The sequence below is a fragment of the Eubalaena glacialis genome, chromosome 7 (genome assembly GCF_028564815.1).
Source record: "Eubalaena glacialis isolate mEubGla1 chromosome 7, mEubGla1.1.hap2.+ XY, whole genome shotgun sequence".
Taxonomy (NCBI): domain Eukaryota; kingdom Metazoa; phylum Chordata; class Mammalia; order Artiodactyla; family Balaenidae; genus Eubalaena; species Eubalaena glacialis.
Genome location: NC_083722.1, coordinates 64,773,334 through 64,800,476, shown reverse-complemented (window position 1 = coordinate 64,800,476; position 27,143 = coordinate 64,773,334). Strand labels below are relative to the sequence as shown.

Genomic DNA, 27,143 nt, shown 5'->3' with positions numbered 1-27,143 from the left:
AACCCATCACCCCCCGAATAGGTGGCCGTGCCCCCAACTGCAATACCCCATTTCTCGCATCGCCTCGTAAAGGCCTGTCCCACACCTGCACTTTTCGTTCTCTCTCAGACACATCTGTCGCTCAGGTTCAAACATCTGTCACTACACAAATCTCTGGTGAGCCTTTCAAACCCCACCCCACCGCGCCGCACAGGCGCGCCACTCAAAATCCCCTCCATGCTTTGCACGCGCTGCACAAACCCGGAGCCTCACCCACGCTCCCTAGCAACCCCCGGGCCACTCGAGCGCCCACGAATATCTGGGAGTCCTCTCCGAGCTCCCGCGGGTCCCCTCGTTCCCGCGTGTCACCCGCCATCCAGCGCGGCGCCTCCCCCCTCCGCGGCGCCAGCTCTCACCTATCACCTCCTGCAGCTCGTAATCGTCCCTGTTGATGGACCAAGGAAGGGCGCTGGAGTCCTCGGACATGACGGCTGCACGGCACTCGGCCCTCCCTCAAACTCGCTGACCTCCCTCTTCTCCTCGCCGCGCCTCTCCCCACCCCCAACCGCTGCCGCCGCGCCCCCACCAACCGCCTCTGGAACAGCCACGGGTCGACGGCGCCTGGCGCCGGGTGGCCGCGCGGCAGAGCAGTGGAGGGCTCGAAGCACCCGCGGACCTCGCCTCCTGCTCCTCCGCGGCCGGCACTACCCAGCCCGGCCCAGGTCCCGGCCTCGGCCTCCGTGGCAGCAGCTACAGGAGCTTCGCCTCGGCCCAGCCCCTCTGTCCCGCCCTCCACCCCAGCCCCACGCAGGGGCCAAACTTTCCCTTCTCCCTCCACCTGCCGACACGCAGCGCGCTGACGTCACCGCGCCGGGCACGCCCCGCCTCGGCCCCTCATCCAGCCGCCATTTCAAGTGTGGCTGGATAAGCAGCGAGCGAGTAAGAAGCCCGAGGAGAAAGAAGTTGACAATGGAAGGGAAGAAATGCTTTGAAAGGAGTTCAACAAGGGCATCGGAAAGCCAGAGAAGAGCCTAAAGTAGCAGAAGCGGTAGCCACACTGAGCATGGCAACCAAACAGCGGCTTAGTGGAGGGGGCGGAGCCACTTCTGGCGGCGAGGGCACGTTGCCGTCTCCGCCGTCGCATTCATTGGCTTATTTGAGAAGGAATCAGAAAGGCAATAGGTGAGTGTGGACGTCAGTCATAAATTAGTCCCGCCAGCAGGCGCTCTGAGCGGTGTTCCCCGACAGGGCTCCAGTCTTTCAAGGTGGCGGGTACGCTTCTTGCTTTGCACAGTTCTCCCGAGAGACGTCGCGGTGTAACCGTCACACCCTCGAGACGTGCAAACGGCTCCGCAGGGTGTGGAGAAACCCGAGGGAGCAGCTGGGTGGGGTAGCCTTGGGGTGTGGACAACTGCCAAGTGGGATAAAAGGCCTTGGGCCATGAGACAGAGGGGAACCGGAAGCTCGCCCCGTGATGACACTTTCTTTAGGCGGAAGTTATTTCTGCAGTGCCCATCGCGGCCTTCTCTGTAACCTTACTGGGCAGCGAGGGTGTTCGTCCATACTCAACTTTGGATCTGGCGCTCAAATGAGCACCTGTCTTGGGGCCTCGGAAGGTTGGAGTTTTTCCCCTAAGGTGGCTGGGGCCATTAAACGAGTGAGGTTTGGCCCAGGAGATTTGAGGTCGTTTCAGAGGCCTTGACTTTTGTGTGACCTGATTGAACTTGAGTTTTCTCAGGTTGACCACTTAGGGCCTTTGGAGAAATTAACGAGGTGAAATTGAGTGCACTTGGTAAAATGGAATAAAGAGTACTGACGTGGATTGGGCTAGGTGTGAAACTCTTCTCAGCTGGACGTCTTTCAGACCAGTAGTAGTCCTTATGAAAGAGACCTTCACCCAGGCCGTGCCAGGCACTGGAAGCCCTGTGCAGGAAATCCACTGACTACAAAACCAAAGCAGTGGGACTTCCCTGCTGGCGCGGTGGTTAAGAATCTGCCTGCCAATGCAGGAGACACGGGTTCGATCCCTGGTCCGGGAAGATCCCACATGCCGCGGAGCAACTAAGCCCATGCTCCACAACTGCTGAGCCTGCACTCTAGAGCCCGCGAGCCACAACTCCTGAGCCCGCATGCCACAACTACTGAAGCCCACGTGCCTAGAGCTTGTGCTCCGCAACAAGAGAAGCCAACGCAATGAGAAGCCCGTGCACTGTAACGAAGAGTAGCCCCTGCTCGCCACAACTAGAGAGAGCCCGTGCACAGCAACAAAGACCCAACACAGCCAAAAATAAATAAATAAATAAAATAAATTTATGAAAAAAACAAAACAAAAGCAGTCAACTAGGAGCTGGGGCAATGAAGCTGTTAGCGCGTTTCCACCTGCTTGGTGGGATTGGAGAATGTTTCATGGAGGAGGAGACCCTGCATAGTTAACATGATATCAACAGGTGGAAATTGAGAGGCTAGAATATTCCAGTCACAGCAAAGGTGCCAGAGTTCCCAAGTTTGGAAGCATAGCACAGGCTTTGCTATAGAGATTGGTTTCAGCCGTTAACTACTGACACCTTCTTTATTGCCACGTGTTGCCTTTTTCTTTTTGCAGGGAGAAGAGGGATGGGGATCAAATCTATCAGAGAGGAGCTAAATCTGATGGTAAGGATTAGAGATGTCAAGGTTTGTACCAAGGTTTGTACCAAAAGATCCATAAACCAGAGATTCTTAGCCTGGGTTTATTGGCCTGTGTGGACCATGAACAACCTTCAGAAAGTTTGTGGGTTTTTTGTGGTTTTTTTTACTCCTTTGAAATTATGTGCAGAATAGTATGTACTTCAGGGAGAAATCTGTCCACCTTCCTCCCTTCTCTCTTCTTCCCCAGTGAAAAGGAGCTACTGACCTAATAATGAAAATTCATGATGTTAATTGACCCACATTCTTGGTGGTCAGGGCCACTATACATTCGTTGATGGGTTCTTTTCTACTTCCTCCAATGCACAAAGCTTGATGGTTTAGTTGAGCCAGAACCTGCTCTGCAGATCTGGTCATTTTATTTCCCGTCTCCTGGGCTTTCTCCATGTGGCTGATAGTCATTAAGGTCCCATGTTTTTAATGAGCAAGGAATTGGTGGCTGTTTGAGACCAGAAGCCGAAACCTCAGTTTCTTTCTCAGCTTATGGAGTATCTTCCATGTGATAGCACTGTCATAAACACTGGGTGTACAGTGGTAAACAAAGTAACTTAGTTCCTGTTTTCATGGAGCTATAGTCTAATAGAGGAAGAGTAAACAACTCAGCAAATACATAGATGAGGAATTATGTTACAAAGCATCAAACAGGAAAAGGCGAGTATACTGTGACAGAGAATAGTTAGGGAGTTCGGAGAAAACCTCTATGAGAAAACTGCGAGGGAGCCAGCCATGCAAAGTGTGTTCTAAACAGGTTACCACGGGGTTTTAGGCACTTTTGAAGCTATTGAAGTAATAATTTCATTTCTCTTAGGCCGCTGGTCCTTGTATATGGCTCCCTCAGTAATCTTTTGGGGGATGGGGGGAAAAGAGAAGTTAAGGTGATTCTGAACCCTGGCCCTAATATCAAAATTTCACCAAATCTTACCTAGGTTTCTTGAAAGTGTGACATACTTTCCTGAAGAGTGGGACCTTGTTTTTCCTCACATTTGCAAAGGAGTCCTTGTCTTCTTTTGGGTTCCTCCCAAAATCAGACTCAGAAAAGAAGATTTGGGTGCAAATAGTTTATTTAGGAGGTGACCTCAAGAGGCATTCTGAAAGAGTGGTGAGGTGAGACAGGAAAGGAAGGAAAGTCATTCAAGGGTATATTAATGAGGGGAGACTGTGTGGCTATTTGAGAAACTGGAACACACCTTGGAATTGCCCCACCAACAGGCAAGGGAGCTGAGGTATTTGCCCACCAACTCCTTTTCCTCTGTATTGTGTTAATGCTCCTGCACTTCTGCCCAGCTCAGTGCTGGGAAAAGCATGCTCCTAAAGTCAGAGAATGCACTCAAGCAAGAGACACAGACAGTCCTCCTCACGTACTAGAACTCTCTGAAACCAAACGTCAGAGTAGGCCCAAAGGATATGTACAGGTAGAGACAGCGTCTACTACAGTGTGTAAACCCAGAAGTTGAGAATCATTGTCTGGGCTGAAAAGCTGGGAGGGAAAATATATTCATGCTTCCTCTTCTTTCTCTGTTGCCTTTAAGCAACTTACCTGCATTGTGTTTTGCTTTTAGCACCTGCAAGGTAGAGGAAAAAGGACTGATTTCAAGATTAATGATGTGTTGAAGTGATAATTACAGTTTTAATAATTCAAGTTTTATAGGCTCCATTAAAGAAAGAGAGTTGAAGTCTATAAATTAATATGTACCTTTTGTGAGAAACCTGAATATAAAGAAAAGTACAAGTTTATGTCTCTGTCCTAAGCTGATTTTCTCAGCAGTTCCACATCAGCGCCAGGACCAACTATAAACTGCTGGAATCTGTCTCTCCCCACCCCACCCCCGCCCCCTTCTCTCCAGTATCACACGTCATATGTAGTATAAAGTCATCTCTTGTGAGAAGGGATAACACCCATTCCTCACATAGGTGTGCTTCCCGCCTATGTGCCTAGAATGGTCCCTTTACAGGCACATATTCAGGCATGGTGTTGATTAAAAATTGATGGAGTTTGCAAGTAGAGAAGACATGCACAAGCTAGGAGTCTGGACCCTGGGGAGAAGCTGACATCTTGGCAAACCCAGGGAATGAATGTCCAAGGTGACAGGGGCTCAGAGCCTGTAAGAAATAGGTAGAGGAGAGGTTATTGTAGGAAAAAAAAAAATCAGTCCATGCAGAAAGTAGAGTCTCAGCATCAAGCTGGGTTCTGGGCCAGAGAGTAGCTTCAGGTTCTCTCAGGCTGGCACCATGCCAACTTGATGAGCTCAAGTTGAATTGAGCAAAAGATGGGAAATACCTGACTGAGGTGGAGCAGGTGCCTAGGTGCCTGCTACTTTTCAAACGCTGTCTCTTAAAGGTTTAATATGTCTAGAAACCTCCTTCATTAGGATGTTTATTGTAACATTATTGTAATAGGGGAAAACTGGAAACAACCTTGGATAAAGGTGTCCATTGATAAGAGGATTGGTAATTGCTTGTATATATTATATAGAACATCTCAGGATAAATAAGAAATTTGTGTGTTAATGCTAGCTGAAGTAACAACCCAAAACTAAACTAAACTGGTTGGTTTAACCCAAAAGCTTATTTCTCACACACATATAGTCCAATACGTATGTCCTTGGTCCCTTTCCTCCAAACAGAGAATTAGATTTTGGCTCCTTCCGTTGTGGCACCACCATCTTCTAGGATCTCCTTAGAGTCTTCCGCTGGACCCTCTGCATTCAGCCAGCTGGTTAGCTGAGAGGGAGAACACTACAAAAGCTGGCCAACACTGGAAGTTGTGTTTGTTACTTCTTCCCAGGTTGTGTTGGTCAGAACTGAAGTCAAGGAAACTGGGACATGGCTTCTTCTGTGTCCAGGAAGAAGAAACGGGATTAGTCAACATCTAGGCGATCTCTGCCGCAACTGGTAAATTTGGTTGCGGCCAAGCCAGAGCTACTGACTTATTGAGGAAGAGGAGTAGGAGGGACATACTCTTTTGTACATTTTGGACTTTATAAATCCAAATATTACCTGTTCAAAAAAAATTAATTTAAGAAGGGGAGACTGGTGAAATTATGGTTCATCTATGCTGTGAAATATTACATAGCAGTTAGAATGAAGTGGATCTATACATACTGGAATGGAATGATCTATAATTAAGGTAAACAAGCAAGTTATAGATAAATTTCTGCATTGACTTAGTTTGGACTACTATAACAAATTACCATAGACTGGGTGGCTTAAAACAAATATTTTTTTCTCACAGTTCTGGGGTCTGGGAAGTCAAAGATCAGGATGCTGGCAGATCTGATATCTAGTGAAGGCCTGCTTCCTGATTTAAAGACAGCCATCTCCTGATTGTATTCTTATATGGCAGAGGGCAGGAGCAAGCTCTCATGTCTCTGCTTATAAAGGCACTAATCCCATTCCTGAGGGTGCCACCCTCATGACCTATTTACCTCCCAAAGGCCCCACCTCCTAATATTATCACATTGAGGGCTAGGATTTCAACATACGAATTTGGGAGAGACACAAACATTCAACCTATGACATATATGTATATAAATATATGGAATGAGGTCTGGGAGATGCATGGAGGTGCAATACACATTTTCTTTTTGTGTATTGTTTGAACTATAAGGAGAAAATATTCCAATATTGTGTAACACTAACAATGTAAATTCTCTAAAGAAATTCATTAAGATCAATTTCACAAAAATATTTTGGAGGCCCATAAACATAAACCCCAGCTTCGTTAATAAAGATAATGCAAATTAAAACTGAAATGAGGGGGCTTCCCTGGTGGCGCAGTGGTTGAGAATCTGCCTGCCAATGCAGGGGACACGGGTTCGAGCCCTGGTCTGGGAGGATCCCACATGCTGCGGAGCAACTAGGCCCGTGAGCCACAACTACTGAGCCTGCGTGTCTGGAGCCTGTGCTCCGCAACAAGAGAGGCCGCGACAGTGAGAGGCCCGCGCACCGCGATGAAGAGTGGCCCCCACTCGCCGCAAATAGAGAAAGCCCTTGCACAGAAACGAAGCCCCAACACAGCCAAAAATAAATAAATAAATAAATTTAAAAAAAAAACAAAAAACCAAAATGAGATTCCATTTCACTCTCACCAGATAGGCAAAATTTTAAAGCCAAAAAATACTAAGATGAAGAGCAACAGAAACTCTCATCCTCTGCTAGTTGGAATGTCAATTGCTGCAACCTCTTTGGAAAAAGCAGGTTGTTATTACCTAGTAAAATAGAACCTGTGCTTCCGCTATAGCCCAGCAATTCCACTCCTAAGTATATATATTAATAACCTCTTGTACATGTGTTCCAAGTAATCTACACAAGAACATCTATATCAGCATGTTTTGTAATAGCTAAATAAATAAAGGAAAGCACCCAAATAGAATGTAAAAATAATTATTCAGTGGATACTTTATGTGGAAAGGTACTTATGCAGCTACATAAAATAACTTGGCTAAATCTCAGAACAATGATGATAGCAACAAAGTAACAAAAGAATACTTACAAGTGTGATTGTAAGTGTACATGACTTCCCTCAGGGTTGGAACAATCTCAGAAAAAGCATTCCAAGTAGGGAGGAGGGGAGGACTGACCATCAGCTGAACCTGGCAGAGCCAGTAAGACTTGGATGGGTGGAGCAGAAGAAAAGTGGCATTCCTGGGAGGAGGAAAGGCCTGAACAAAGGCAGGCACAGTGAAACCAGGTTGAAGAGAGTGTTGGGCATTCCCTCACAAAAAGGGAACTCACAAAAAGGTCAAAAGTAGGCACAATTGAATAAGAAAGGCAAGGAAACAAAAATCAGTTTGGTGATTAACTCTAGGGGAAAGGAAAGGGATGCAACCAGGATAGGGCACACAGAAGACTTCCAAGATTCAGGTAGTGTGCTATTTCTTTTTTTTTTTAATTTTTATAAATTTATTTATTTATTTTTGGCTGCCTTGGTGTGCTGCACATGGGCTTTCTCTAGTTGCAGTGAGCAGGCTTCTCATTGTGGTGGCTTCTCGTTGCAGAGCACGGGCTCTAGGAGCACGGACTGCAGTAGTTGTGGTATGTGGGCTTCAGTAGTTGTGGCTTGTGGGCTCTAGAGCGCAGGCTCAGTAGTTGTGGCGCACTGGGCTTAGTTGCTCAGCGTCATGTGGGATCCTCCCAGACCAGGGCTCTAACCCATGTCGCCTGAATTGGCAGGCGGATTCTTAACCACTGCACCACCAGGGAAGTCCGAGTGTGCTATTTCTTAACCTGGTGAGGAGTACACAAGTGCTCAACTATTCCTATATGTTTATGTGTTCTTTTAAGGTATATTTCATAATTTTAAGTTTGGTTTCTCATGGCTCGGGCAGTAATAATATTTATGGTACCCTGCAATCTGCCCATCCCTTCTTTCAAGCTGAGGGAACATCCAACACTCTCTTCAACCTGGTTTCACTGTGCCTGCCTTTTTTCAGGCCTTTCCTTCTTCCAGGAATGCCACTTTTCTTCTACTCCACCTGTCCAAGTCTTACTGGCTCTGCCAGGTTCAGCTGATGGTCAGCCCTCCCCTCCTCCCTACTTGGAATGCTTTTTCTGAGATTGTTCCAGCCCTGAGGGAAGTCACGTATACATACTACTTCACCCAGACCATTTCCGGGCACTTAACTTGTGCTGCCCGGTAACCAGGTAGTCTTCTCTTTTTGTGAGTATTCTGTATTTCAAATTGGGTTGTGGATCACCCATGAGGAGTGGCGGATATCCTATCCGTCAGTAGGAAGTAAAGGACTTTCGTGAAGTTTTGGGTTTGGTGGTGTTGGTTATTTGCCCACCTTAAGCTGTGCCAGCATGATGACAGTCTAGAAATGTATAAAGAGCTGCATTTCTCTCCTTTTTAGGAAAATTTGCAAGAATGTATATACCATTGAATTCTCAGCCTTAGGCAGGAGTATCAGAATCTCTGAGGCACAGCAGTAGTTTATAAAAACATTCAAAAATGCAAGTGTCTCTCACTAACTAAACTCAGGAACTGAATACTCACGTTTATCTTCTGATAACTTGGTGTACCTCACTCTCTGAACTCAGGAACTGGATAGATTCAGACAGCATGGAACTTAATGCCTAGGTTCATTGAATTAATATAAATTCAGATAAAAACCCCAATGATCTTCATAGCAACAATTAGATTTAACTGTGCTAAGGGATATAAATAAGTACCTCATGCAGTCAGTAAAATAGCCTTGTGAGGTTTTTATGCCAGTTTTACAGATGAGGAAACAAACTCAGAAAGGTTAAAAACTTTCCTCCAGAAGTTCCTGGAAATGCTTAGCACAGCACCTGGCTTGTAAGCGCTCGGTAACTGATAGCTGTTACTTATTAGTTGGTGGGACTAGAGTAAGAAAGCATTATGGAGGTGGAGGTTGAGCAACAGTGTGTCTGACTCAAGTCCGCTTGCTCAGGAAAAACAGGTTTCAGCCGCCATCTGCATGATGTCATTCACACCATACCACTGCTGCATCGTTGCTGCCCATAGCACTGCCTAATTTCTTTCTTTCTTTCTTTCTTTCTTTTTTGGCGGCATTGGGTCTTTGTTGCTACAAACAGGCTTTCTCTAGTTGCGGCGAGCAGGGGCTATTCTTCGTTGCGGTGCGCGGGCTTCTCATTGGGGTGGCTTCTCGTTGCGAAGCACGGGCTCTAGGCTGGCGGGCTTCAGTAGTTGTGGCATGTGGGCTCAGGAGTTGTGGCTCACAGGCTCTAGAGCGCAGGCTCAGTAGTTGTGGCGCATGGGCTTAGTTGCTCCACGACATGTGGGATCTTCCCGGACCAGGGATTGAACCCGTGTCCCCTGATTGGCAGGCGGATTCTTAACCACTTCGCCGCCAGGGAAGTCCCAGCACTGCCTAATTTCATATTGCGGTGTCTGGGGAAAAAAATGAAGGCTTTCTCTTTGATTCTCAGTGGATTGTGAAGCCTTGTTTGCCTTTAGCACCCAACCTGAATGAGTGAATTTGGGGTTCAGGTGTACCAAAATTAGAGACGCCCCTGCCTGACTGGACATTGAGTTGGAAATATCAGGACATCGAGAAATGTGGACAAAAGTGCCCTATCAATTGCAGTGCGCCTACGTTTATGAACTATTCTCCAGGTGCACAGCTGTGAGCAGTCTGCCTAAAGATGGGATTGTCTTCCATCATCCAAAGAGACCTGGGCCCTGGAACTGATGTTACTTCCCTGGTGAATGGCAGTGGACCGTGACAGAGGGAGGGCTCTCCATGACCTTAGAGCAGAGTCTTAAGCTCCGTCCACCCCATCCAGCAGACAGAAGGTGTTATCCTACTGTTATCAGATTCTTCTGCTTCAGTCTTGTGGGGTGGGGGGGTAACTTGTTCTCACTTAGTTTTAACTCACCCAAATCCTAGAGAGAAATATAATTAATTTTAAAGATTTGGTAGCTTTGTGGTAACTATTATAGAATAGTCGGTGCTGTAATGGGTCTTCTTATGCACTTGACAAGCCTTGGGACACAGCCTGAAAGCAGGAAAACAAAGAGGAACTAACTCCATATTGCACAAGCACCAAGGTTGTCATCAGAAAGTAAAGCTGTTGCATCTGGAAAAAACCTTTCTCAATATGGAGTTGGGTAATTTCACCTGTTAACGTATGTACACATGGTGTGTATAGTGTGTTATTAACATTTCACCTGGCAGGGAGACCCAGGAAGGAAGCAAATTTGGAGTGCCAAGGACCCCTTGGAAGGTCCTGGTGAAGCATGTAAGTATGCATGGGCACCTACAAACATGGCATACTTCGATATTAAGTAACCAGGCTGTAGAAAATGTATGGCCAGGAGATGAGTGTGCCCACAAACTGCCTGGGGAAAGGAATGGATCTTAGGACCACAACCGCTCGATGTAGAAAGGGTAGGGAAGGAATTTGCATGGTGAAAATTTAAAGAAGTGGGCAGACCCAAGGGCAGCAGAGTAGAACCTACAACTGGGATGCTGGCACAAAGCACCCCAGCGAAGGGTCTTAGTTTTTCAACAGAGATAAAATTCGAGGGATGGATTATTAATACAATTGTCCTTGGAAGGGCCCCAATTCACAGTTATCCTGCAGCCCTTTTATCAAAACCCATGCCTTACTCACTCAGATCATGATGTTCCTTGCATACTGTAGAGATGAAACCTCATCTACCTATAATGTCCAGGCCATGAGGGGAAAAAAGTAAGAGGAAATAAAAGTAGCAGTACCTGCAGGTGTGTAAACAGGAAAACAGAAGAGGGAAAGCAAGCAGGGCAGGCATGCTCCAGGGTCCTTTTTTCCGCCTATTCATTCTCCCCAACCCATCCAAATCTTGACTAGGGGAAACTGTCCTAGCATCCAAGACAGATAGGGAAATATGAAGAACTCAAAACATCAGAGGCTTGTGGGCTGCTTCCCCACGTATGGCTTGGGGCAGGCTGCAAGCTGGCTTGCATCATGTCCAATATACTTTAGGAACAATAATGTAGCAATGATGGAGGGCAGAGTCTAGGCCAGTGAACACCAGGATACCATACCCAGTCCCTCACAGCCTATACTTGGTCTGCAGGAGGTCAAAAGCTTCCCTGTGTCCTATGAAAGCATGTGGAAGTGCTGTACAGGCTTGTGTAGAGTTGAAATGAAAAGGCCTGCAGAGGTGGGCTTTATGGCAGAAGGCAAATGGTTGGGACCATGGACTTCAGCTCTGAGGGCTGGCATCACACTCCAGAGGCCAGATGAGGCCCCCTGCATCTCAGCAGGTAATTATAGGAACTCAGGAATCATGCCAGGTATTTCATGGCAGAACTAGAAGACAATATAAGGACCTGCTCACAGTGATCCATGGCAACCCTTTCCCTCTACCGTGAGGTCATATTTGAGCCTCTCCTTTCCCACACTCCCAGACCTTCTTGACAAGGTGAGGGGGGGAGGGAAAGAGACCTGAGAAGCAGCATTAAGAGAGACCAAGTTACTCTGAAAGACACTGTGTGAACCAGATAATCTAATATTTACCGGCAAGCTTGAATCTCCCTTTCCTGCCCAGCAGGATGGGGGCTTATAGGAAAGATTAGATTACAGAAAACAAGCTACATTGTCTTTGCCCTTCTGAGTTATAGGGTGAGTTAGTGTGCATCCCTGCTCTAACCTTTTTTGTGCTTTAAACTATAGGGCAAGCATATGAAGTGTCCAGTTAAAGCCAGCCCTTTGGCTGCCACCCTCACAGCTAGGGCGGCCAGGAAAGGAGAGCCTTTGTACAGAAGCAGATCATGGGCCCAGTGTTCATCTGCAAAGTGGGCGGGACCCACAGCAGACCAAGGAGGAGACCATCAGTGGACTTGGTGGGACTGTGGTTGGAGGAGCACTGCAGGGGGCTTGCAACAAACCTGTTTTGTCACGTAGGGCCTCTTGGTTGCCAGTGACAGAAAACCCAAACTGCATTAAGAATGCTAGCATTCCTGCTGTAACAATAGCCAAAGTAGACATTTATTTTTCTCGTACTTAAAAGTCTGAGTGTAAGCAGTTTTGGGCTGATAGTTCAACCCAATAATCAAGGTCCCGGGCCCTTCCTATGCTGTGTCTGCCATCCTCAACATAGAGCTTCTAGCTCCCACCACTGCACTGCTGCACCCACATTCCTGCAGCGTAAAGTGGGTAGGGAAGGTAGAGAACACACAACTTTGTTAAGGTCATGAATTAAAAGTTGCATATAGGGACTTTCCTGGTGGTCCAGTGGGTAAGACTCCATGCTCGCAATGTAGGGGGCCTGGGTTCGATCCCTGGGAACTAGATCCCACATGCATGCCACAACTAAGAAGTCCACATGCCACAACTAAAGATCCCGCATGCCGCAACTAAGACCCGGCACAGCCAAAATAAATAAAAAATAAATATTAAAAAAAAAAAGTTGCATAAATCTTTTTTAAAAATTTATTTTATTGAGGTATAGTTGATTTTCTTTTTTTTTTTCTGGCCACACCATGCATCTTGCGGGATTTTAGTTCCCCGACCAGCGATCGAACCTGTGCCCCTGCATTGAGAGAGCAGTCTTAACCACTGGACCACCAGGGAAGTCCCTATAGTTGATTTTCAATGTTGTGTTAGTTTCTGGTGTATGGCAAAGTGATTCAGTTATATATATCTATACACACACATATTCTTTTCCATTATGGTTTATTACAGGATATTGAATATAGTTCCCTGTGCTATACAGTAGGTCCTTGTTTATTCATTCTATATATAATAGTTTGCATCTGCTAACCCCAAACTCCCAATCCATCCCTCCCCCACGCCCCCTTCTTCGCAACCACAAGTCTGTTCTCTATATCTGTGAGTCTGTTTCTGTTTCGTAGATAAGTTCATTTGTGTCATATTTTAGATTCCACATATAAGTGATGTCATATGATATTTGTCTTTCTCTTTCTGACTTACTTCACTTACTATTATCTGTTGGTCCATCCATGTTGCTGCAAGTGGCATTATTTCATTCTTTTTTATGGCTGAGTAGTATGCTATTGTCTATATGTACCACATCTTGTTTATCCATTCCTCTGTCAGTGGACATTTAGGTTGTTTCCATGTCTTGGCTATTGTGAATAGTGCTGCCATGAACATTGGAGTGCTTCTGTCTTTTTGAATTATTGTTTTGTCCAGGTATATATCACTTTCTCTCACGTCCTATTGCCTGTAGCTTAATCACCTGGCCATACCTAAGGTCTCATTTAGCTGTTGCCACAAAAATGCTGTGTAACAACCACAAAATATCAGTGGTAGACAACAGTAAGCATCTATTTCTTGTTCACATGTCTTCAGATCAGCCGATGTTTGGCTGGTTTATGTTGGACTCAGCTGGTCTTGGCTCCAGGCTGCAGCTTGGGTTCAAATCTGTTCCATGTATCTCTCATCCTCTTGCTAACAGCAAGCTGCCCAGGGCCTGTGCTTCTCATGGTGATGAGTTTCATGGTAATGGCAGCATACATAGGCCTTTGCAAGTCATGTATATGGATTAGGAGCTATGTAAAGAAGGTGGCCTTAGAGCAAGGTTGTGAGCTTGCACAGATCTGAGCCCTTTCACTTTTACACTTACCTATCCAGGGTCAGAATGGCAAAATGAAGGCCTTAGCCCACCCAACTGCAGAAGCACATTTAAAGCCTTTGCTTGGATCATGTCTGCGAACATCCCATTGGCCAACACAAGTTATACCCAAGCCTAATGTCAGTGGGGTAGGAAGTATACCCCTCCCATGAAGGGAGGAGAGGAGGGATGGAACAAATGTCTTACGAACAATAGTCTACCGACCTTAACTACACAGAACTCTGGGAAAGCAGGGTGGCCATATGCGCAGTTAAAACTCTGGAGTTCTGTTCCTAAAGAAGTAAAGGGAAGCTAGATTCTGGGGACAGTCTCTGCCACAACGTGTATCAGTCAGGAGGCAGTTTCCACTTCCAATTTAATGAAACCATGGTTGTGTTCCCCTATGGAAGCATCCTTCCTTTTGGCGCTAGGACTTTCAAACCCACTGAGCTCAAGGTTGCAGAGATGAGAAGCACAAAAATTCCTCTGTATTTCATGTGGTGTAAAAATGAGGAGGGTCACCACATTCTTTACCCCTTGTTTCCCAAAGCTGTGCATTTTGGTTATGGGGGAGATGGCACTGTATACTGGCTGCTGACTTACGGCTTTTAAACTGAGACTTAGCCAGGCCAATCCACTGTTCTACCTAACTGGGTCTTTCTGGATGGTAGGGCATGTGTTGAGACCAGGAATTCTGAGTGTGATGCCACTGTCACACTTTATTTGCCATAGAATGTGTCCCTAAGATAGGAGCAGTGCCATGTGAGATATCACGGCAGTGGATAAGGTATTTTGCAGGTCCATAAACTAGTGGTGGTGGCAGAAATCCTGCAGGTAGGGGAGGCAAATCCACACCCATGATATGTGTCTATTCCTACAAATAACCTTTCCCCAACATGTTGAAAGGTGTCCAAGAACCAGGTGTCTGGCTGGTCCCCCTGGAAATGGTGCCATTTCTGGGTTTAATACAGCTTCTGAATAAACATTTTGGGCATTCAACAGCAGTGCTTAGGGAAATGCCTAGCAGTAATGCCTATGTTACAGAAGAAGAACAGTTACTAATCAATGACCTCAGCTTTCAGACTTCCCTGGTGGTGCAGTGGTGAAGAATCTGCCTGCCAATTGCAGGGGACATGGGTTCGAGCCCTGGTCCCGGAAGATCCCACATGCCGCAGAGCAACTAAGCCCGTGTGCCTAGAGCCTGTGCTCTGCAAAAAGAGAAGCTACCGCAATGAGAAGCCAGTGCACTGCAATGAAGAGTAGCTCCCGCTCGCCGCAACTAGAGAAAGCCCGCGCGCAGCAACGAAGACCCAATGCAGCCAAAAAATAAAATTAATTAATCAATTAATTGAAGAAAAGAATTACCTCAGCTTTCATCTTAAGAAATAGAAAAAAAAAAAAAAAATACGTAATTTGAACTCAAACAGCAGAAAAGAAATAATAAAGACCAGAGTGGAAATCAGTAAAATAGTAAACAAAAAACCATAGAGAAAATCAGTGAAACCAAAAATTGATTCTATGAGAAAAATCTATATAATTTTTAAACCTCTAGTCAGACTGATAAAGAAAAAAGGAGAGAGCTTCCCTGGTGGCGCAGTGGTTAAGAATCCGCCTGCCAATGCAGGGGACACGGGTTCGAGCCCTAGTGCAGGAAGATCCCACATGCCGCGGAGCAACTAAGCCCGTGCGCCACAACTACTGAGCCTGTGCTCTAGAGCCCGTGAGCCACAACTACTGAGGCCCACGTGCCACAACTACTGAAGCCCACCGCAATGAGAAGCCTGCGTACTGCAGCAAAGAGTAGCACTGGCTCGCTGCAACTAAAGAAAGCCCGTGTGCAGCAACGAAGACCCACCGCAGCCAAAAATAAATAAATTAATTAATTTTTAAGAAAAAAGAAAAAAATAGAGAAGACACAAATAGCAATAAGAGGAATAAGAGGTGATATCACTACAGTTTTTACAGATACTGAAAGGGTAATACGGGAATATTGTGAACAACTTAATGCCAGTAAACTTAACAACTTAGATAAATTTATTGAAATACATAAACTGTCAAAGCTCATTTAAGAAGAAGTAGAAAAAAAAAAGTAGACAATCCGCATAGAGTTATATCTATTAAAATTTTGAATTTGTAGTTAAAGCCCATCCCACAAAGAAAATGGTGGCAGTAGCCAGATTAGCTTGGTGAGGACAAGTCTTCTTGTTGAGCCCGTACACAGTCTTTTACCCTGTCACCATGGCCACTTTGTAAAGGGTCTGTTGACCAAGCACTAGAGAATCTAAGGAAGAGGCCATCTGATGTCCACAGGTTGGGTCCTGTTGTCCTCCCGATTATTGAGTCTCATCTACAACAGATGCCCTTGAATGATTTACACTCTGCGTGTTGCAAGAAGTCCATCTTTCCCCTAGACCTCCTTGTCACCAATCTTCTAATCTTGTTCTTTCTAAATTCCTGACCAGCTGACTATCCTATTAGTGAGTCAGGTTAGCGCTGTACCGTAGTTAGATCTGCAGCAGAGTACTGCCCACTGGAGAATATCCCTTCACTGCCGGCTTTTGGAGCCACTCCAGAGTCAGCTGTGGTGCAGCAGTTACCCACTTCTTGCTGGTTCCAGCACGTGTGTAGATTCATCTGTAAAAGAAGCCTGTGGGTTTTTTTCCTCCACTAACTTATATGTGTTCCCCCTGAGGGCATAGGTAGAATGTTGAAGGAGATATAATCAGGCAGTGGCATTGGATACAAGAGGAGTCCAGTAGTTCACTGTGCCTTTGGACCTGCCCAGTATATACCATTTCCATTTCACAATGGCAGGCTGATATGCCTCTCCAATTTTATGGTTCGGTGAACCAGGTAATACCCAGTTCATGATAAGTACTTTGAGTTGATTGACTCTCCCCATGTCTTGCCCTCCACCTGTGCTTTATCCTATACCACCGCCAGTGATAATTTGCTTATTTGTGATGACACTGCATGCTGTGGATGGCCAGGGTCCCATTTCCCCCCACCAAGGAGGTTATCTGTGCCTTCCTCATATACATGAGCCACTCAATTCTGGAATCCCATTTTAAGGCCACTCCTGATAACAGTTATGGTACCAGTCAGGTCCCAAAGGGAAATATAAAGGGCACACTCAAAGTGGATAATTTGAGGAGAGTTTAATAAAGGAGCTGTTTGCAAAGGCATGGGCTGGGCATAGGGAAACCAAAAGGAATGTGCAGTAGTCCACTTTTGGCAAGGGGAGGAGATGTGGAGGAGAAAACAGATAATATCTATCTAGAACACAGTCCAAACTAGTTTAAACAAACAGGGAATATTCTGGCTCACATATCTGAAAAGTCAAGCTGTAAGTCTTAAAGCAGGGGCTCAAATGAGGTCATCAGTATCTGGTTTTTCCTCCATTCACAGGCTTCATATACAGGCAGGATCTCCTATCATGCTCCAAGGTGGCTTCAGAACTTACAGCCTTTTTCATTCAAGCACAGTAGGATCTATCAAAGGATTCACTGGTTCTCGTTGACTCTGGTTAGATCACTTGGCATGCCTGAACCAATCATGGTGCTCAGCATCAAGGAGAGGTGTTGCTTGGTGTAGATCTGTGTCTGGAGCTGGGGCTGAGGAAAATCGGGGCATGGAGCCTGGATGAGGAGGAGCAATATTCATGCTGGGTAGCGAAAATACCATGTACCCTGTATCTCTCTTCCCAGATGTATGGGGCAGAGCTTTTCTATCTTTCGTAACTATGAATCACCTGGGGATCCCATTGAAGTGCAGAATTTGATGAATTAGGCCTGCAGTGGGGCCTGAGAGTCCTTATTTCTAACAGGTGATGTTGATGCCCCCAGTCCAGGGACCACATTTTGAGTAGCAAGATTCTATGGCTGCATAGTCCAATGTGGTAGCCACTGGTCCCATGTGGCTATTGAGCACTGGAAATGTGGCTAGTCTAAATTGAGATGTGCTGTAAGTGTAAAATACACCCTGCATTTTGAAGACTTAATATGAAAAAAACTAAAATGTCATCAATAGTTTTTATATAGATTACATGTTGAAATGATATTTTAGATATATTGGGTTAAATAAACTATTAAAATTAATGTCACCTGTTTCTTTTTATTTTTTTAACATGGCTACTAGAAAATTTAAAAATACGTATGTGGCTCACATAGTTCTGTTGGATAATACTGTGTTATCCAACTCTTGAAGGAAGTAACTCTTGAAGTAGATGAAGCTGGTGTTCTTAAACCATTTTCACTTATGATAATCAGAAGAGCGAATAAAGCAGAGACCTCATGAGAATTAACCTCATGGGTCCTTGGACTTGGTGCACCCTCAGGACCTCATGACCTCGGGTTAGGTAATTGCAGGTTGAATTGATGCATAAGTGCTTAGGACAGGGGATAATGCTTGAGGGCATTATGGTAAGTGAAATAAGTCAGACAGAGAAAGACAAATAATGTATGATCTCACTTATATGTGGAATCTAAATAAACAAAAAACCAAACTCATAGAAAAAGAGATCAGATTGTGGTTACCAGAGGCGAATGTTGTGGGGAGGGGGAATTGAAGTAAGGTGGTTAAAACATACAAACTTCCAGTTATAAGATAAACAGGTATTGGAGATGTAATGTGCAACATGATGACTATAATTAACAATGGTGTGTGATATACAGAAAAGTTGGTGAGAGTGTATCCTAAGAGTTCTCATCACAAGGAAAAAAAAAATCTCTCTTTTTTTTTTTTAATAAATTTATTTATTTATTTTTATTTTTGGCTGCATTGGGTCTTCGTTGCTGCTCATGGGCTTTCTCTAGTTGCGGTGAGGGGGGCTACTCTTCATTTCGGTGCGTGGGCTTCTCACCGCGGTGCCTTCTCTTGTTGCGGAGCATGGGCTCTAGGCGCGCAGGCTTCAGTAGTTGTGGCAAGCCGGCTCAGTAGTTGTGGCTCGTGGGCTCTAGAGCGCAGGCTCAGTAGTTGTGGCTCACAGGCTTAGTTGCTCCGCCCGCATGTGGGATCTTCCCGGACCAGGGATCGAACCCGTGTCCCTTGCATTGGAGGGCAGATTCTTAACCACTGTGCCACCAGGGAAGTCTCATTTCTCTCTCTTTTAATCTATATGAGATGATGGATGTTAACTAAACTTGTGGTAATCATTTCACAATATATGTAGGTCAGGTTGTACACCTTGAACTTACATAGTGCTGTATGTCAGTTATATCTCAATAAAACTGGGGTAAAAACAAGATGGAAAATTAAGTTTTAGTCATTGCATAAGCACCCAGGGGCTTTTTTTTTTTTACTTCTTTTTTTATGTTAAATTTTAAAAAAAACTTTTTATCTTGAGATAATTATAGATTCACAGAAAGTTGCAAGAATAGTACAGAGAAGTTTCTGAACCTTTCACACAATTTCCCCCAATGGATACATCTTATGTAACTATAATACAGTATCAAAACCAGGAACTTGACATTGGTACAATGTGTATGTACAGTTCTTTGCCATTTTATTACGTGCAGGTCCTGTGTAACGACCACTACAATCAAGATACAGAACTACTACCACACCTTAAAGAGCTCCCTCAGCTACCTCTTTATAGAACATCCATCCCCTTTCCCTGCCAACCATCCCTGACAACCACTAATTTATTCTCCATCTCATCGATTTCGAGTAGAATTTCATTTTGATTTATTTCTAGTTTTTGGAGAGTGTCTCTTTGTGCAGATATTTAGGTACGACATTGTGTATACATAACTTATCTCAGTTCTACTTGTGTTGACATTACCAGTTTCAGTGAGGGGTAGAAACCTTTCTTCTCTTTAAGTCCCTTTACTCTCCCCTGTTTATAACTGTCTTAAATATTTTCTCTATATAAATTGAGAACTGCATCAGACGATGCATGAGTACTCAGGACAGGGGACGATGGACTGGACCTGGTAGGCTTTGATCTTTTTAGGAAAGAGGAAATAGAAGGGACCACAGAGTCCCTCCTCCCAGCCAGCAGTCACTTCATTTCTCCCTTTTGTTTGTGCAGTTGCTTGAAGTAGAAATTACCACAGTGCTCATCAACTTTTCTGATCTATCCAGCATACAACCACTAACCTTTTGCTTAAACCTTCAGGTATAATTTAGAAAACTCAAGAGAAGGAAAACATATTATTAAATTATTTTCACTCTTTTTTTCTTCCTTCTTGATATTCCAAGATTGTTTTTCCAATCATTTATTTTTTGCTTTAAAAACTTCTACTAGCTATTTTTTAAGGGGTGGGGGTTGCTGTTGACAAATTCTCTCAGTTTTTGTTCGTCGAGAATGTCTTGATTTCCTCTTCATTCCTGATTTTCTCTGCATATAGGATTTTTAGTTGACAGTTCTTTTCTTTCAGCACTTGGAAAATGTTGTGCCACTTCCTTCTGACTTCCATGGTTTCTGATGAGAAACTTGACATCATTCAAAATTATTTTTCCATTATAGGGAAGTTGTCATTTCTCTCTGGCTACTTTCAAGATTTTTCTTTGCCTTTAGTTTTCAGAAGTTTGACTATGATGAATATTGACATGGATTTCTTTGGGTTATCCTGTTTGGGATTTTATCAGCTTCTTGAATCTATAGGTTTATGTCTTTGCCATGTTTGGAAAATTTTTAGCCATATTTATTTGAATATTTTTTAAGCTCCACCTTCTTCCTCCTCTACTTTTGAGACTCCAATGACATAAATATTAGATCTTTTCTTATAGTCCCACAAATTCCTGAGACTCTGTTAATTTTTTTTTCAGTCTATTCTCTCTCTATTGTTCAGATTGGGTGATTTCTATTATTCTTTCTTCAAGTTCATTTTACTATAGAACTCATCTAGTGACATTTTTCAGTGGGTTTTTTTTTTTCAGTTTTAAAATGTCAATTTAGTTCTTCTTCGTCTGTTTTGTTTCTTTGCTGAGACTCTTCATTTGTTTGAAGTATGTCTGTAATTGCTCATTGAAGCATTTTTATACTGGCTGCTTTAAAATCCTTGTCAGATGATTTCAACATCACTGTCATTTTGGTGTTAGCATCTATTGGTTATCTTTTCTTGCTCAAGTTGAGATTTTCCTGGTTCTCAGTATAAAGAGTGATTTTCAGTCCTGGACATTTTGAGTATTATGTTATGAGACTCTGGATCCTATTTAAATCTTCTGTTTTAGCAGGCTTTCACTGATGCTGTCAGATAGAGGTCAAAGTTCAGGTTCCCCACTCAGCCGCTGTTGACATCCTGGGAAGGGGGTGTAGAGTGGGTGCCTAATTACTGCTGGGCCAGGGTGGGAGTTCAGGCTGCCCACTGATCCTCTGCTGAGACCACCCTGGCTGGGAGGGGAAGGATGCCTTGTTTTTGCCACACTCGTGGCTTCTACTGACAAGATGGAGGAGCACATTGCTTCTGGCAATGGCGACAGCCCTGACTCTCCACTAGGCCTTCTGACAGCACCCTGCAAGTAGGAGTAGAAGCCTAGGGTCCCCGTTTATCTTGGCTGGCAGAGTGTAGGGAGTATTACAGTTTTTTTTTCTGTGGTTTGACTGGAGTAGAGTAGACTGGAGTAGTCTAAAAGTTTACTTTCTTGTTACTCTGCCCCCTCCTAGTCCTTTGGCTAGAAAGAGCAGGATTTCTTTTTTTTTTCCATCTGTACCCATTTGTTTATGGGTTGCTAGCTTCTCTAGTACTCAGTCTGAGATATCTAAGGCAAAAAGAAAACCATCGGAATCATTGCCATGTCTTCCTATGGGTCCCAAGGCTGCTAGTCAGACTATCTCCCTCTCCACCCTTCAGAGTCTTCTTATTTTATTTATATATATATATAATATATATATTACATATAATATATCTATATGTATATATATGGCCCAGGGGTTTTTTTTAGCTGTACTTAACAGAGGGACTGAGGAGACGTGTTTATTCCATATTGTCCTGGAACCACAAGTCCCCAGGGACTTTTAGACCATTTCTTCTGCCTCACCTGGTGAACAGCAGCCAGTGGGGACAGTGTTCACCTGAACTGATGGTGAGCTCCCTCCTCACCCACCTCCCTACCAGCCCAGCGGCCCTGCCTGTTTTTCTGTGATTCTGAGTTTGCCTTCTGGAATTTGAAATCATTCCAGCCTGGTATGAGCAGGCATTTTCCAGTTTTCTACTACTTGCTAGCTCCCAGCCCCACCACTCAGAATTCTCCATCAACCAGAGGCCCACAGAGGCTACTCCTGCACTGTTGCGGGCCAGAACTCTATTCGTGTCTCTCAGGCTGGAGCGCATGGTCCCCTTTGCTACAGAGCGAGGCTTGCAATGCAGCTGCCGAGGAGCCATGGCGCTTCCCCGTTTTTCTAGGGTCAGTGGTCTGGTCCTTCTGACTCAAATGCCATGCAGTTTGTGAGAGTCCCTTTTAAGTTTAAGTTAAAGGAAAATATTTTGAGTTGAAGAAAATATTTTTGGAATACTTTTATTAAGACTCAAAATTAATGAATGATTTTAAAAAAAAACCAGTGATCCAAGGTGAGATTTTCAGATGAGATGTCTGGGAATATATTATCAAAATTTTCTTCCACTTCCCCATGAGATAGGAAACAATTATTTTCTGTTTCAGTCATTCCTAATGAATGGTTTTAAGATACCTACCTTAGGGAGATGCAGCAAGAGAGACATTTGTCCAAGTGGAGTAACAACAATGCTTGCACTTTTTAACTTAAAACATTTTTTTATATTTTGAAAAATTTTAGACACACAAGAACAGAGAGGAGAAATGTACCTTCAATTTAATAACTAATATATGGTCACATTTGCTTCATATAGTCTTTGTTATTTTTTTCTCTCTTAATTATTTAAAGGAAATCCCAGACATCATTCATTTCATACCATGTACTTTAGAATTAGTTTCTAACAAATTGAACATTTTCTTTATGTAACCACAATGCTATTATCACATCTAAAAAAATAGTGATAATTCTTTCACATTATCTAATACCCAAATTTCCACAATTGTCTCAAGAATGTCTTTTTTTTAAGTGGTAAAATACACGTAACGTAAAATTTACCATAGTAACCAGTTTTTAAGGATATATTTCAGTATATTGTGTTTTTTTTGTTGTTGTTTTTTAGGAAAAAAAGTTCATTTAATGAGCTCCAGGGAACACTCAGCCTGCTGCCATACTAACTCATGAATTACAAATGGATTGTTGGTAAGCAAGACAAGAAAACAGGGAACAAACAAAACAAACAAAAATCAAGACATTGTTTCTTACTGAACTCTTCTCAAATTAGATCAAGGAATTATGGTTAAATGCCACAGCTGTAAATCATTTCTGCTTCTGGAGAGGTTAGAAGGGCTTATAATATTTACCCTTTTTTTTCAGACAGAATTTAGGTCTGAGCAAAACCTTTTGTGTCCTCCAACCTCAAAGTTTTTTGGGGCTGGAAGTCCAAATTTGCTGTCACATGCCATAAAAAGAATCTCATGAGCAGAGGGTCAAACTAATTTTGGAATATATGAATTATGCCCAGTGTTATTTTAAATAGAATTTTTTTTCTGAGATATACATTTTAAAGTAATAACTAGAATTATGACTTATAACATTATACCAGAACATATAAGATTTTTAGAAATTTCATGTAATGTCTGAAACATTTATGTTAACATATTTCCATACAAATAACCCAAAGAAAGTTTAGTATTAGTTGTTTTTTTTTGTTTGTTTGTTTTTTTATACTGCAGGTTCTTATTAGTCATCAGTTTTATACACATCAGTGTATACATGTCAATCCCAATCGCCCAATTCAGCACACCACCATCCCCACCCCACCGAAAATAGATTTTAAACTAAAATATATAAATTTTTGACTGATCTATATGACTCTGGGTTCTGAAACTTCTACATGTCACATGCGTGATACATAACACACAATGTCAGCCCCAGGAGAGCAAAAACACTCCAATGAAGCAAGCCAAAGAAACAAGCTTCAAACAAGGTAAAGTGATGTGTAGACCAGGATTTTTCAATTCTTTCCTGTCATGCTGAAGCTTCCCGCTCCTGAATAACAACACATGTTTCCCTTGCCCTAGACATCCAAGAGTATGTCTCCTTTCTGGGGCATAAGAATCTCTAGAGTTACATATGTGTAGTAAAGAGTGGACCCAGCTGGCATACTCACAATGACCAAATTGTGTTGATCGTACTTTAAACCAATACATCGCTCCATGATGAAGTTGCAATAAATGATATATTTGCTTTCTAGACATGAATGAGATGCCTTACTGGATATACTCCAGGAAGGCCAGAGAAACTGGAATAATTTACTGGTGAATTTCTTTCAGGATAGCCCATGATTTATCTAGAATATAATCTTTACATATCTGGATCCTTCAAACTAGACCAAAGGGAAAATCTGGGCTGCAAGCCTCAATTAGAAATGTGGTATGCTGCTATGCTGACAGCTGGTGCTCCCTGACCTGTATCTTCTGAGACCAGAACCCAGTGCGGTGGATGACCAATTCATGAGTTGAACAAAAGAAGACCTCCTACAGGGCAGTGTATGTGTTCATTACAGGTATGGCACTTAGGGCTAAGTACCGTAAGGACTACAAGAAAACAAACAAACAAAAGTAGCACATGAAGCATATATGATAAGGAGGCACCACAGTCCAGAGCACGAGCTCTGGAATCACACAGGCTTGGTTCGAATCCTAGCTAAGCCACTACCATCTGTATATCCTGAAGAACAGTGGAAAGTTTAAATGTTGTTTTATCAAATTTCGAAAAAGAAGTGAAGAAAGAACCTATCTGCCAGGAAGGGACATCGTGGGGTGCAGCTTCCAGTCGGGTCAGGCTCTGCATCCCCTGCTCAGAAACCTTCGCCGCCTGGCTCATGGTGATGCTGGCAGCTGAGCAGCCCTGGAGAAGGTGCTCCAGTCTCCAGGCCTCACAGAGAAGCTTGGGAGGTCCCCGGAGGAGGCTGGCCACACCCTGGCAAGCTCTGGGTGCCTCCTGCACTCAGCTCTGAGCAGACTCTGGCCTCTGGGCCCCTTGCGGGGGAAGGGCTGGCCAATACATACACAGGGCTGAGGGGCCTGCAGAGCCGGTGCCCAGGCAGGGTGAGCTCTGGAGGAGAAGGCTTCCACAGTCCCCAACAGTCTCCGCATGGTGGCCCATCCGGTGCCAAACACCTGCCACCCACAGCGAGAAGTCCCAGCCACTAGAAAGTCCAGAAGGGGTCGGGCTGTGGGGCCCCTTTGCCCTTGGGCCGGGGTTTCTCCAGAGGCTGGGCTTGCATGCGCTCCCTGCCCCACCCCCTGCCCCACCCACCCTTTCTCTGTGACAGGTAAAATGGACATGTTACAAGCGCCAGGCTGAGCCATCCAGTGTCCAGTGCGTGCTAGACCTTGAGAGGAGGTGAAGCTAGGGAGAAGCACTCCCAGTTTCACACTCTATTCTCGGATCGCTTGGAGCACAACCGGTTCTACATGGGCAATTTAGTTTGTAAATTTCGTACCTGGCTCCGCCACCGCTGGCCCTGCCGGCCCCAGTGCCCGCCCTGCCGTGGGGCCCTGGTGGGCTGTCACCCGCTGGTTTTGCCCTCCTGGGAGGCTGCCACATCTGACCGGGACCACCCCGCTGCTCCAGCGCCTGCCTTCTGCCCTGGTCGCAGGCTTTCCCACCGGGATCGAGTGCCTTTATCGCCTGGCTTTTACATCGCGCCAGAAAGGCAGTATCCCATCCAGCAGGCCGGGAACTCCCGGCTGGGGATGCTTCCCTTGGTGAACTGGAGGAACTCGCCAAAGAAGCCCGTGCTGTCTGCTCATAATTCCATCATGTTCGGCCACTCGAGAGCCATCAAGATTCCTCCACTGGGGCACAAATTTACCCTCCTGCGTTCACCACCTGAGCAGGTAGTCAAGGTTAGGAAGCCGGTACCATCCAGTCACCTCCCACTTCCTTCCCCAAAGGAGAGGGAGGTGAAGGTCCAAGAAGAGCCCCAAAGAGGCATGGCAAAGATGGAGGATAACACAGAGACCAAAGGAGAGGACGATCGGAAGAGGGGTCACCGTAGTAATCGGGATATACCATTGACATCTAGGCCCCAGGAGACCAGTGGAGTCCTCACTTCCCTCAAGTGCGATCCTGAGCCAGTGGACCTCCTTCCCGAGCACCCAGAAGACAACTTGAGTGAGAATGCCCAGATGTCTCCAATGAGCTCCTCCTCAGAAAGCCATGTCATCTGCTCAGATGGAGATCCTGGAGATGTCCTGCCTCCTTGGAAGCCTGAGTCCCATGCCCTGGTGTTCTGTGCCCCAACCACATGCTGCTCCCTGCTGCATGCTGGAGAGGCCAAAAAAAGAAGTGCTGGGTGAAGACCACCGGCCCAAATCACCAGGCTCACTGATGTCTGGGAAGGAGCTGCAGCGTGAAAAATCTTCAGACATCCCATCAAGAAGCTCCTCTTCCCTGGTATCTACCAGGAGTAGGCCCTGCAAGCGGAAGATTCCCCTGCCGCTTTTTCTGCCGCTGCCGGGACTGAGGTCACCCCTGCCGCTGACAAGGGATCGAGGTGAGTGGCCCCCTCCTCCTAAGCTTCCGTGCTTAGCTGCTGCCAAAAACCCAGGCACCTTTGTTAACATAGTTAAGTCTCTCTCTCTCAGAACTAGCCCATTTAGCTCCAGGTTCCTTAGCACACCCGACGCACTTACACAGCATTTAAGAGCTTTACACAACTGGAAGGTCACATCTTTATTTCTTATCGCAGGAACACAACTTCTGTAAACTTTATTTCTGTCAGAACCTGTCTCGCCAAACCATGGCTGGAAGAAGCTCTGGATACAGATCAGGGGCAGAGGGTCCTCAGGGGCGGCGCCCAGTCCACCCTGCGGAGGCGGTCGGCGTTGAAGTCCAGCAGGCCCTCCGGCAGGGAGGCGCGCACGGCGGGCAGAGGCACCGAGTCCTGCAGCGCGCACAGGTCCTCACAGCGCCAGAAGTCGGCCACGCTGTCGCGGCGCAGCTTCACCGAGTGATCATGGCCCGAGCGCGGCCTCGGGGACGCTGGCTGCAGATAGGATGCCCACACCCGCCTGGGGGCCACGGCTCGCCTCCCGGCCCCTCGGGCGCCCATCGCCCAGCGGCTGTGGCCCCCGCAGCCTGCGCAGGACCGGCGTCGCAGCCAGAAGACGCAGGGCCACGGGCCCCAGCTAGGCCGGCCCCTCGATGCCGCGCTCCCGCGCGGCTTCCCGCCCACAACGCCGGCCGTTGGCGCCGACCTCATTGGCCTCCGCGCCGCGGGCCAGTATGTTGTTTTTTGTTTTTTGTGGTTTTGGTCACAATTTTGTACAACCATCTCCAGAACACTTCACGGTGCAAAACTGAAACTCTGTACCCATTAAGCAACTATATTTTCCGAATAATATTTTAAGTTGCCTTTTTAAAAAA

General features: G+C 45.3%; 2 protein-coding genes across 5 annotated transcripts in view; one reads left to right on the top strand and one right to left on the bottom strand.

The window, feature by feature from the left end:
• The window catches only part of OXSR1 (oxidative stress responsive kinase 1), a 100,525-nt gene extending 100,012 nt beyond the window's left edge, over positions 1 to 513 (bottom strand). For both annotated transcript variants that reach the window (XM_061196515.1, XM_061196516.1), the window contains exon 1: positions 396 to 513. In XM_061196515.1, coding sequence (XP_061052498.1) covers positions 396 to 465 — 70 coding nt within the window. In that variant the 5' untranslated portion in view covers positions 466 to 513. The remainder of the gene's footprint in view (positions 1 to 395) is intronic.
• Positions 514 to 890: 377 nt separating this feature from the next.
• LOC133094613 (putative UPF0607 protein) lies at positions 891 to 27,143 on the top strand. Of its 3 annotated transcripts, none has more exons than XM_061195251.1 (5): positions 891 to 1,161; positions 2,582 to 2,631; positions 22,828 to 22,907; positions 24,098 to 26,271; positions 26,500 to 27,143. In XM_061195251.1, exon 4 carries the CDS (start codon positions 25,187 to 25,189, stop codon positions 26,072 to 26,074), a length of 888 nt encoding a protein of 295 aa, XP_061051234.1. In that variant the 5' UTR covers positions 891 to 1,161; positions 2,582 to 2,631; positions 22,828 to 22,907; positions 24,098 to 25,186; the 3' UTR covers positions 26,075 to 26,271; positions 26,500 to 27,143. The 3 variants fall into 3 exon arrangements, with proteins under 3 accessions (XP_061051234.1, XP_061051233.1, XP_061051235.1); XM_061195250.1 differs by having other exon boundaries at positions 26,467 to 27,143; XM_061195252.1 differs by lacking the exons at positions 891 to 1,161; positions 2,582 to 2,631; positions 22,828 to 22,907 and having other exon boundaries at positions 23,386 to 26,271; positions 26,467 to 27,143.